The 12,125-nt window shown below is 37.9% G+C and overlaps 1 protein-coding gene and 1 long non-coding RNA gene across 5 annotated transcripts in view; one reads left to right on the top strand and one right to left on the bottom strand.

The window, feature by feature from the left end:
• The first annotated feature begins 442 nt into the window (after nt 1-442).
• LOC138026527 (uncharacterized) lies at nt 443-6,805 on the top strand. Its single transcript, XR_011127284.1, has 2 exons — nt 443-481; nt 4,390-6,805. It is a non-coding gene; the product is annotated as an uncharacterized lncRNA (long non-coding RNA).
• The window catches only part of LOC138026525 (cubilin-like), a 73,677-nt gene continuing 67,652 nt past the window's right edge, over nt 6,101-12,125 (bottom strand). For all 4 annotated transcript variants that reach the window (XM_068873910.1, XM_068873909.1, XM_068873907.1 and 1 more), the window contains 5 exons: nt 10,686-10,814; nt 10,337-10,545; nt 9,471-9,571; nt 8,479-8,844; nt 6,101-8,020 (listed from right to left, as the gene is read on the bottom strand). In XM_068873910.1, coding sequence (XP_068730011.1) covers nt 7,546-8,020; nt 8,479-8,844; nt 9,471-9,571; nt 10,337-10,545; nt 10,686-10,814 — 1,280 coding nt within the window. In that variant the 3' untranslated portion in view covers nt 6,101-7,545. The remainder of the gene's footprint in view (nt 8,021-8,478; nt 8,845-9,470; nt 9,572-10,336; nt 10,546-10,685; nt 10,815-12,125) is intronic.

Below are 12,125 nucleotides of genomic sequence, written 5' to 3'. Positions count from 1 at the left end.
TTTCCATGAATCTTCATCCTTGGCGTACCCTTGGCCTATTTCTTCGCGAAAAATGATTTGCCTTTTTACTGGAAAGGCTACATTAGGCTTCATTTCTTCGTAAATACAATCTTCAAATGAAGGATTCATGATGATTTGTTTAGTCCCTGGAGTATTCATCTCGTTTTTGCACTCATACGTATTTTGTATGAAGGGACACCTCGTCTTGAGCAACGTGCCAAGTGTTCTGCTCCGGCTCGGTTCCTCCTCCGGTAATTGTAGATGACCATACACTCCTTAGGATTCTGCTGAGACACGTCTTTTGTTCTAAGAGTCTTAGAATTGTCGTCGAAACCGAAGAATGTACATAAATTATGTAAAACCTTAGGAACTGCCAAAATAAATCACAGAAAAATCATCTTTTACGCAAACCGCCGAAGCGTTCAAAAGTGGGGGGGTTGTCATTCTGACTATACGTCGGATAACATCTTGTTACATTCCGGTACGTTAAAAGTATTAATTTGCCTCACGCGTGAGTAGCCGTAGATAATTTTGCTTTGCCAAACGTGCGTTGCAATTGAGATAGCGTCAAACAATCATGGACAATATAGACAGTTTTTAAAACGTTAAGGTCTCTAAATTTCCATGATTCACATTTAATGGTCTAAGCCATACAAGTTTGCATAATATAGGTGGCGTGTTATAGATGCCACAGTTAAAATGTTGGTTGAAACAGCAGTAGTTATTTAACAATTTGTCAATAAGCGCACGTTTAATATGAAATGATGAATAGTGCCGCTGATGTGGATAAGGCCGATATCATATCCAACAAACGCTAAGGGAAAAGTTGGTTTATTTAACGCTCTTATAAATGTTTAGGATTTCAGATCCTTTAATTTAAAAGCCAACAGCATCAAGTAGCCAGCCAGTACTTATATTAAGCAGTTCGGCTACGGTTCGGCAGTTTTCTCTGTTGGTTTTAAGCAGCTCAAGGACTCATTAAATTGGACAGTTAGTTAATAACAAGCCAGAAACCGTTTGTAACAAACGGGACCGATTACAAACAAAATAACAAAAGCCTATCATTATAAACCCAATACTTGATTGTATTGAAGTCATCAAATAGGCTACTTATTACAAACAGAGTGTATGTTTCCTCTCCTCTATCCCGAGCCTGTTACACAGTTCTAAACTAATGCAGAACTAGCCAGGGGCATGTCATAAATATGATGAAGGAGATCTGAAATTCAACTTGATTACATACGAATATGTGAGTAACAACGATAAACAAACAAATTAAAACCAGGCATTATTGTTTCGTGATAATAGTGTCCAAACGAACCGAAACAAGAGTAATCTAAATGCTAGTGTTCAAAGGTCTGAACAAAAGAATCGAAAAAGACTCTTTTTTTTTTCAGTCTTCAAACCCTTTCATCCTTATTTTAGGTTTAGATGCTAATCCCTTAGGTTCCAACCAAATATTCCACTTGTTAAAGACTTTCTTGGACAAATTTGCATGGGTACTGGGTACAACTGTTATAAGATGTTTTTATTGTTTCAATATCTCAATCAGGATCTTCTTATGTTCCGGAAAGAGGCACGAAGTGTACAACAGCAATAACCACAAACCCGATAGTTAATGATTCCTCAAGATGCATTCGTTAGCTTCTTGTCCCATTACGATGAGTCTAGGTCACTTTGGTCAGCGTAAAATCACCTTTATGACACATCCTAAGATTTTCACAGCAGGAATTTAACAAATTTGTGAAAGAAACGATTAGTGACAATGTTCATATGTGGTAATAATAATAAATGACGTGACAAATGCATGGGCGTTCCAAAGAAACCACTCGGCATCTTACTTCTTAGTTCACGATTACTTCTCGCTGTTTCCAAGTGATTTTATAGAATCTTTTGGTTGAGCTTAGTTAAAGCTATTTCCTTCACACTGCAACGTTTTTATTAATGACATTTTAGTTAATATTTTAACCCAATTAATTTTGACTGGGTTCCCTTATTTCGGATTATTTTATTGATCGCGGAGCCTTCAAAGTAACCTAAGAACAAGAGAGTAAAATAGGTCTCTTTTTTAACTGAATAAACGCTAAAGATCAACTTGTCATATAATCATGAGGCTCCTTCATCTAAATTCTGATTTTCGATATTCTACCTTAACACTCACCAGTCGATCCATTTGGTCATATTTGTGAATAGAAAGTTCGAATTCCGGATTTTATAAATGTGGATATCTTTTTAATCACTGATCCTAATAATTTGAGATTTAAGTGTATCTTTCAGGATTGCATGAAAAATGAACTGAGAGCCATGGATATTGCTCGCTGGCTTTTCAACGCTAGGATAAGTCACTTAGAACGAATTGCTCTTGAACCGGAACCGGCTTAAAAATAATTTCGTCAATATCTTTGTAACCCAAAAAGAACCAAAAAGACCAAAAACAACCAAAGATAAGGTTCAAAAAGTGCGCCGGTCCGCTTTGTTCTTAATTCGGAAGAAAGCTGAAAGTTACGACAGATGGATGCTGCTGGTCGAAACATCGTTGTAAATCCAACCTTCCAAAAATGCATTTACGAAGATGAGAAAAATCCCAGCTGAGAGTGCTGTGAAAAGACAAATCACTTACCCCGAAGAAATTGGCCTGAGACACACGAAAGACGATACATGGAAACGGAAGGACAACTACGGCAAAAAGATCGCTAGACAAGGCTCATATCGTGGGTTAATAGCCCTTGTTTGTCTTCTGTGTCTGCTGTCAGTGGCTGCTATATTTTTTTAACCTTTTGATGTTCTTTGGAAAATCATTTACAAATGTGGTTGCACCGTCGATCAGTTAAGTAAGCGAGTAAGGCCCCAGTTGTTTCTGGAAGAGGTTGGGTAGTGCTATCAACAAGATGAACAACCATGTAGAGGATAATTGAATTGCGGCCTTACAGGTCGTATCTAATGGATAATTCAACAGTCAATCCACCTTCGTGATACTGTAAATTGGGGGATTATGGGTTACGTGTAGTTTTTACAGTAGAGTAGGAGCTACGCTATTGGTGGTAACATGGCAACGTGAAAAATAGGAATATATTAGTTAAACGAAAAGCGTTCGTTCATACCGTGAGGATTAAGGGTGCCGATTTGAAAGATGAATTTTTGTTCCAGATTCTTGCGGCTTTCCGTCGTACCTAGATGTAGGGAAAGGCCGCAGATAGCCATGTGTTTTTTGGAGTGGTTAGGCAGATTAAAATGGCGAGCGACTGGCTTAGATGCTTCGGCGACTGGCTTAGATGCGACTGGCTTAGATGCTTCTGGCTCACCTTCGTGATAACCAATTGAACTCAGACGATGCAATGTACCTTTCTCTCTATATTCGGCTTTTTCCCTTTAACATAACTTATAACAAAAACGGCAGTCTCTTAAAATAACTTATAACATACCTTTTTTCCCCTTTTACAAAACGTATCTACAGTTCTGAATCTAGTCATGCATGGATGCTAAGGAAATCCGGATGCCAGCTCTTTGTTGAGGGTTTCTAACAAACACGTAGGATTGTCACTATCCTGAGCCCTAAATAAACGTTCACAAAAGGGAGGCCATTTGTTTGTATGCATCACCGTTTAGGAAACGATAACCATCAACTTCTCTGAGATCCTATCAATGGAAGCATTTGCAAAGATGAATTTTATTTTATTTTTCTAGTTATTTTTTCATGTGGTGCTACCATTTCGGAAATGAGCGAAGCCAATTTCTGAACAAGCACTTTTTGCATATAATTTTGCCAAGGAGGGGTACTGAACAACGGCGGGCAACAAAGATCAAAAACGATCACTCGACGATACAAATTATTTCATTAACTTTCTGTCCAATTATTCTAGAAAAGCATTCAGAAAATTGAAAACAATGACATGTTTGTTTGTTTTTTCCTTAAATCTATGTCGCTTGTACTGATCTTTAAAGAATAAGAGACTTTAATATCCGAACTTAGCAATTTTCCAGAGCTAAGCGATAGAAAAGACCTTTAGCAAACTACTAGGGCTCTCGAAAACGAGACATATAATGAAAAATAAAAATGCATTGTTTACAGCGATAGGGAACTTGCCTATGATTCCAATTTAATACTTCGAAAGAAATTTAAACCTAACAGATCAAGATTAGAAGCACCAATTGGAAGAAGACAAACAGTTGGAAAATTAGAAAGCGAGGTTTAGTTCAATGCGATACCACCAAAGGATAATTGAGCCATTGAACAGAGCTGCAAGAGTGGAAAACGCCATCTGTGCGGACGAGGGTTATTTGAGGCAGAGCCATGCAGTACAACAAAACATAATGCAAATGTTATTACTAATAGAAATGAATGTGATTTTAAATTATTCTTTGTTTTTCTGCTTTTCTTTCTTTCTTCAGGATAAAAAGACGGTCGGTGCCCCATGTTCAACGGATATAGCCCAATATTATGTTCTTTCAACTCTTTGGACCGCATCAGGACTGACTCACGCATGCGATTGCAGGACATTATGGCGTGGGGCCAGAAGTTATGACATGCATAATTTATTACTGGCAATGTCCTCTCACAACATAGTAAAGTGACCACTGATGAGGTTCAAGTCCATGTTTCTTCATCATTTCGTTTAAGTGTTCAGAGGAGCCATAATGTTACACAATTGAGAGTACTGGCGCAAAAACGACAGGAGTGGTGTCTTTGTCTCTTAAAACGTGGCAGCAAAGAGAGTCTGATCGATTGGAGCGAACACCTTGGAACCCGGCTGATAATACGGACGACCAAAGCCCACTGGAATTGTACCGTAACACTCACAAATTCGTAAAGGCTATTGAGGCTCGATCAATTAGATATCCTTACCCACGTTTTTTTCCCTTCTCTTTTGAAGTTAATCTGGTGATTTGAGAATTAATTTTGTATGTTTCAGGACTGCATGACGAATGAAGGGTCATTGGCATTGCTTACAGGCTGTCAATGCTAGGATGAGTCGCTTAGAACGAATTTGTCTTCAACCGGAATGATTTTGTCAGTACCCCAAAGGAACCAAAAACAACCAAGGAAAAGGTTAAAAAAGAGCGGTCTTTGCTTCTAATTGGGAAGAGAACTGATACCTACACAAAGTGCATGTTGTGTTATAGGCAAACGATCAGAATTTATTACAGTTACAATAAAACAATATTTCTAATCGCGCTTGTTGGGTATAAGATCGGGTTTTGCCATCTTGGTACAATATTCATCATCTCATACCAAACGTGCGTTCCTTGAATAATTGTTAAATAACCAATGTTTCAACAAAAATTTTACCTTTATCATCTATAACACGTCACAAACAAAATGTTTGGATTAGACCATTAAATGTGGGTCAAAGTTTTTTTTAGGTAAAATTTATAAAATTGTCGATTTGACCGTGATTGTTTGACGTTATCTCAAGAAGCCCGACATACCCTTGGCAAAGGATGATCGGCTACGGCTGCTTATGACCGAGGTAAAAACAATTTGTTCAACCAGAATTTAAGAAGACGTCAATCAACATTTAGTCAGAACGATCGCGATACTTCAACTTTGAGAGCTTCGCGGTTTGCGCAAAAGATGATTTTCCTACTGTTCATTTTGACAGTTCCTGACGATTTACATGATATGTGTAATTTATGTTTTCGTTTTAGAACACAATGCTAAGGCTATACCAGCAGAATCCTAAGGAGTGTTAGGTCCTTACGTGAACACGTGCTTGGATACCACTTGACAACGGCTTGCTAGATGGCAAGCTATCTAAGCCAATTACTCCAAAATGACGTCGAAACCAGATCTGTTAAAATAGTTGACCGCTTTACAGGCACCTCTGCAAATGTTATCTGCGTAGCATGCGCACTATGCGAAAAGATATACATTAGTGAAACTAGGAGACCGCTTTCACTAACATCTGCGAGACGTGGAAAAAAACGACAAGGAACTATCGCACCCAGTCGCTCGACACTTCAACCTTGCCAATCATTCTAGGAACACATGGTCATTAGTGGCTATTCCCTGTACCAAGGCAACACGGAAAACCGAAAAAATTCTCAACAAAGAATTATTACTTAAATCGGCTCCCTCACTCCAAACGGAATTAACGAACGCTTTCTTTCAACGAATTTATTCTTCTTATGTACGTTGCTCTATCCCCAATATATCTACCGCTAACAACCCATAATTCCGAAACGTCAGCTTTCGAATTTCTTTACGGTCGTCAATTTACCATATCAACTCAGTAGATAAACCCCTTTTTATCTAAGCGTCTGAACATTCATCTGTTAATCTAAAAAGTTTAGTTTTGTGCAGTTATTGCGAGTAGTTTGCTAATTCAAGTTCAAAAGTTGTTTCAGTAGCTTTTGGAGATCACGTGAGGTGAAAATGGACGTTTTTCGCTCATTTTGCGGCGGATATTAGCATTGGCAATTCCTCGGCTCAAGAATATCCAAAGTTGAGCAAAATATTTGGTACATTAGAGTACAATACAACCACTAAGATCATGCCCTAATGATTACAAACATCATTATCAAGTTGTGGAATCAAACATGGAAACAATGGAAAAAACAAAATAGAAAAAAAAAAGATTCGACTTGTGGATGATATCAACTCCAGCCAAAAATACACTGACCGACCTATCTGACAATGCACGTAGGCTATGAGAACCTTATAGTAGTACATCACTACCACTACTTACACAGTATACTACACCACTAAGTTGATACCACGAACATTATCGTGCCAAAATATAAATTTCCTAAATTACGTGTTAACGCTACCGCGCACATTTTAATACTACCACTACTTTTGTCGAATTTTGTTTAATACTTACATTTCAAGAATGAAATGCGCGTATAGTCAATCATCTTTGAGGTGAAAACAACTACTTAAAGTCAGGGCTTCGGAAAACTTGTTCCAGCAAGGATAGAAATGGCTTCCATTTCGTTGTATTACTTAAGTGTCACATTTGTGGCATCTATTTTAGATAAATCCAGAAGGTGTTTTGGTTTGGAAAGCGTTCTTTCAAGCGGCACATCCAGGTGTTTATTTAGAGTTTGAAATTACGTAGATATGTCACTGAGTCTTTGGACCTAATGCACTTTCTATAAAAGTGGTTATTCGTTGAAAAATCTGGCACTACTCTTGCCAGGTCGAAAGATTATCCCAAAAGCACTCATTTCACACAATTCCAGAAAATGCATCAGATCGTCCATTGCGATCATCTACTAGATTAGCCACAGTTACTTTGATGATCCTCACTCAGTCGTTATTCAAATATTGCCTACATTGTTTTCTGAAATTAAGATCGTGTTGTCGCTTATAATATTTCTTAGCCTGTATTATTTGTAATATTAATGCTGAGTTGAGTTACATAAATCTATCTGTCTGTCTGTCTGTCTGTCGTTTGCCATTATGGCAAAAAGAAGAAGGTCATGATGGAACAAGGTTCTTCGCCGAGTCACTTTAAAAAAAACAACAATGAAAACCTGCACTGACTATCGTGTTCGTTTTGATTGCAGTTTTGAGGCGTCATGCATTTAAAACTTCCTAGGCTCTCATATGGTAACGGTGTTAGAGTCCTGACTCTTCTTCAATGGGCCTGCATCATTTCTTTTGTTCTTGTCTTCCTCTTCGTCGCTATCTTGGCACACTTGATTGACCGACGATTCTGGGTGATCGCGAGGTACTACGCTTAAACATGCTAAATTCAATTCATCAGATGGTACGCTCGCAGCGACCTGATCTTTCCATAGCTCAGAGCTCTTTTCCAACCATTCTACCTCTCTTTCTGGCTCGATGCTATCATCTCGTTCGGCTTGGTGGGCATGGTTAACCAATGATTTTGAATGATCGTGGAATGCTGAAGGATGCACATTTATCGATTGACTCGTCGCACTTTGGTTCCTGGTTGAAGCACTCCATTTAGTGCTTTTCGGTGAAGCATCAGAAAATGCCACAGGAACACCTTTCATCTCAAGAGCTTCCAATTTGCCATCGGGCTGAAAGTTGTCTTTGAAAATAAAAGGTCGTCTGGAAAAAAGGTCATGCAAGCGACTTAAAATCAAATAGTAACATAAATATCCACTTTTATCACGTGAGACGATGAACTCAGTTTAAAAGTGCAAAGTTATAAAAACTAGAAGCTAAAAAAAAACTGTTGACTTTAGCGGGCCGTGTTGTAAAATAAGACCCTATAGTCAAATTGGATTAGTACTTGTGTGTGTTTTTGTTTTTGTTTTTGTTTTTTGTTTTTTGGTTTTTTGGTTTTTCTTTTTTTTTTGGTTTGTTTGTTTGTTTGTTTTTCCATCTTAGTCCTGCCTTCTTGTCATTCTTTATTTGTAATGTGCCATTCCATTAGTTTAAAAAACAATGGTAATCAGTAAGAATCTATGATCCACTTCATTTCTCCGGATTCACTGATTTTTATGATCAAAATTTTTTCAACGGTAAAGATATTGTAACAAACAAAGTTGTCTTTGATTGCGTACCTTTTCTTTTTCACGAAACGCACCAAAATGATAATGACAAGGAAGAGGCCTCCAAAAAGACTAGCGCCGATAATCTTTGCTGCAGTGAATTCTCTGATCTTGTCGTCATTTGTCGGGAATTCTTGTAAAGGAGAATTTAAGGGCTCTACTGCGACAATGGAGCTTCCCAAACATCTTCCAATGCTTGGCATATTACTTTTTACTATGTTTGTTAAGACGTCTTTGCCAACCGCAATGCTTTGTGAGGACTCTCTTGGGAGACTTAGGTAGAAAGCTATCATTGCAACGTTTGGATCATCAGATGACTTTTTGGGATATCCAGGTAAAATGTGAACCATATCAGGCGAAAATGTCCATCGAGGGGAACTAAAAAAAGTACAAAAAATGGAGACAGGTTTAAAACCAAACCATTGTCGACTAACACTGCCAAATCAACAGGTAACACTCGCTTCAATTACTAGCTTTCGCCTTGATGCAAGGGACCGCTGATTGCCGTGTTCACTTTTGATCTCTTTTTCGGAAAGAGTCAAAGATATAATTCTTTCGATTTAAAAGAAATTATTATCCACATGAGAGGTAAAATGTATTACTAGTACAAAAACATCCTCTGACTTGGAATCGCTTTGCATGTGCGTACAATTCGTTGCCTACAGCTCTTGCCAAAAACGACGTGACATGAAGCATTTGAAAGACCGACGATGTTCATACTAGTATAATTAAGGATACTTGCACATTCCGAACAACTTGGAACAATCTCGTAATGATTGTAATGACGCAAGGTTAACGTTTTCAAATGGCATCTTCGAATCCATGTGCATCGTGGTCGTTTTATATCCAATGAAAATTGACATAAATTTTCCATTTTCCACTTTGAAATAAATCTGTTTGGAATAAAATGTCCTTCCAAATGAATATTAATTTACGGAAAATTCAAACATTTTAAATTATCACCATTTAAATTGTGAGCGTGAGAAGAAGAATTTTTCGCCTACCTGACTAGAACCGACCGACATTCGGCCTGCTTAACACTGCAATATTCTGTAGCTGCTCTAGCAACTTCCTTTTTAAAATTACGTTTCATTTCTTGATGCCACTGAGTGAAAAAAGAGAAAGATACATCACTGAAATGAAGTTAAAATCAGATTCCCAAAATACCCATCCCCTCCCCCCACCCCACTTCGAAATCCCAGCTCGGACGTTTAGGATAAAACTCTTTTAAAACAAACCGAGTACTTGGGGTTACATTAGAAATCGATCTAGCGCCAAGCATGAGATGTATGATGCACTTTGAAGTCGATTGAACCAAGGAAATATCAATGGTTGGCTCTCATGTGCTTCCTTTAAACAACAAATAGCAGTATTCGAAATGAAACATAATAAAAATCGAGCATAAATCATAAAAATTGCTCGTTAACTCTAAATATATTTCAATCTGGTCCTTGATATTGGCTATTCTCTCATATTCCGTGTTCGCCATCAAATTGAATGTACATGTATTAAAAAAGACACCAGTTAGCTCTAAGTCACTCATTAGACTTTAAGAGCTGGAGTTAGAGGGAGAAGCTGGACGCTCAAATGAATTTAGTTCAAGTAGTACTTAGACAAGAGGTAGATACAAAGGAAAATACTATAACGATCATCGCAAGACAAGTAGCATAGAGAGAGACAGAGAGCAATTTAATATGCCTTTTTTCCAGTTTATAAAACAGCATACAAATTTATGCACAAACACGAAACACAGGAATTGTTAACAATTTGCAATCAGGACTGCACACTAACTATTTAATTCTCAGAAACGGACACTTAGCAATTAACACTTAATACGAGAGGTTTAAAATTCACATCTCGTTACAAATACCTCGCTTATATTCAATCCGGTAACACTCAACACGACTGATTCCTTTCTCCTCTCATCTGGTGGAATTCTAGAGAAAGAATTGTATGACCTTAGTGGAAGAGGTCTGTGCGGAGGAGGGGCTTGAGGAGAAGTGGATTTTAGTGTACTTGGTCCAGAGGCGATCTGAGAAGTGGTGGTGTTTGGCTTTACTCTGGTCAAAGCAAAAATATCTGAAAGTAAAATGAATAAATGTTGTTAATTCAATTAAAAAACTTAAGTTAAAGCATGAAAAAGACAATGAGCGAGTTCTTGGGTTTGATTGCTTTCTGTCTTCATCTGAAAACATTTCTGCAGGTAAAATTGTACGTACCTCGTGCAGAAGGCGTTTGAGGAGGAGGAGGAGGAGGAGGAGGAGGAGGAGTGGGGCTTAGTGCACTTGGTCCAGAGGCAATCGGAGAAGGGGTGGTATTTGGTTCTATTGTTGCCGAAGAAAAAATGCCTAAAAGTAAAAAATAATTGTCATTAATACAATTCAAAAACTTAAGTTAAGGCATAAAAAAGACAATGAGCGAGTTGTTCGAAGAACGTTAAGTATAAAACTGGGTTAAAAAGGTATGACGTAGTTATGCCATCAAGTATTAGAGCAGGTTTGATGTCACTCACTCATTCACTCGCTCCATTCCGATCTATTCATTAAGTTAAACCGGCTTCGATTTGACATTTTTGCCGTACCTCTCACTTTTGTCCCAGATTGTTTATCTGCGTAACTTTGGAAGCTTTCAGTGGGTAGTAGAAAAGTGCTGTTTTTTATCGGTAGGTCTTTGAGAGAATTTCATTTACTGTAATGGCGTCGATTTTAGTGAATGAAGGTTTAACTCAGATACTGTTTTCGTTCTGTCCTCAAAGCCTAGATGCCTTTGTGGAGTTAGAAAAGTAGAAAATTCAGATCATAATCATAAACGTGATACTGTGAGAAAAATGAACGTGGGAACTGCAAATATTCACATTCGCTTTTGGTTCATTTGGACCAATCGCGGATTTTTTTTTTTTTCATAGGCAGGAAGAAAGTAACAGGGAATGGATGTTGCATCACTACAAACTTAGGTGAGCATCTCATTGTGTTGTATGGCATTGATTTCGTTTAAAACTTACAGACTTTCTACATATATTTATTTGTTTGTTTATCGTAAACTGTTTGATTCGGCACAAATGGTGACGTCATGAAATTCTAAAATCAAAATGGTGATGTCGACTATATTTTTATTTATATAGGCCGTATTCTGTAGCATAAAAATGCCCCTACAAAACGATTTTCAACATCGCGCAGGATGCTATAGTTTTCTGCGACATTTACTTGCGGTGCCAAATTTTGTGAAAGGCAGCATATTAATTTGCATATCCAGAACAAGTTATCTGGGATTGGCCAAAAGATTTAGCTGTGGGAATACCTTGGTCCCATTGCAGAATTTGCCTACTGTCAATCAAACGATTTCGAGTGTGATCTGAAATGTGAGGTGCGATAAAGTGAACAATTCAAGCGTGAACATAGACGCGCGCCAAAGGAAGTGAAAAGTTTAGCCACAATGAAAGCTTCCTAAAATCACGTCGAATTCAGCCTGAAGGAAACGCGCTAAATATCATTTCGTTAATAGCGACAGTTTTTCATCCACGCAAATCGCCCGTACATATTTTTCTCTTTAGAGTTCGCTCCGAGTATTTTATCTAGTGTAGTAAATTCAGACACTTTTTCTTGTTCTAGAGATGAGCTCTAAGAGAGCTCCCGATCAACACGCTGCATTTCGTGAGCTGA

The sequence above is a fragment of the Montipora capricornis genome, chromosome 12 (assembly GCF_036669925.1).
Source record: "Montipora capricornis isolate CH-2021 chromosome 12, ASM3666992v2, whole genome shotgun sequence".
In the NCBI taxonomy this organism is placed as follows: domain Eukaryota; kingdom Metazoa; phylum Cnidaria; class Anthozoa; order Scleractinia; family Acroporidae; genus Montipora; species Montipora capricornis.
This window is presented reverse-complemented; position numbering and strand designations above follow the sequence as displayed.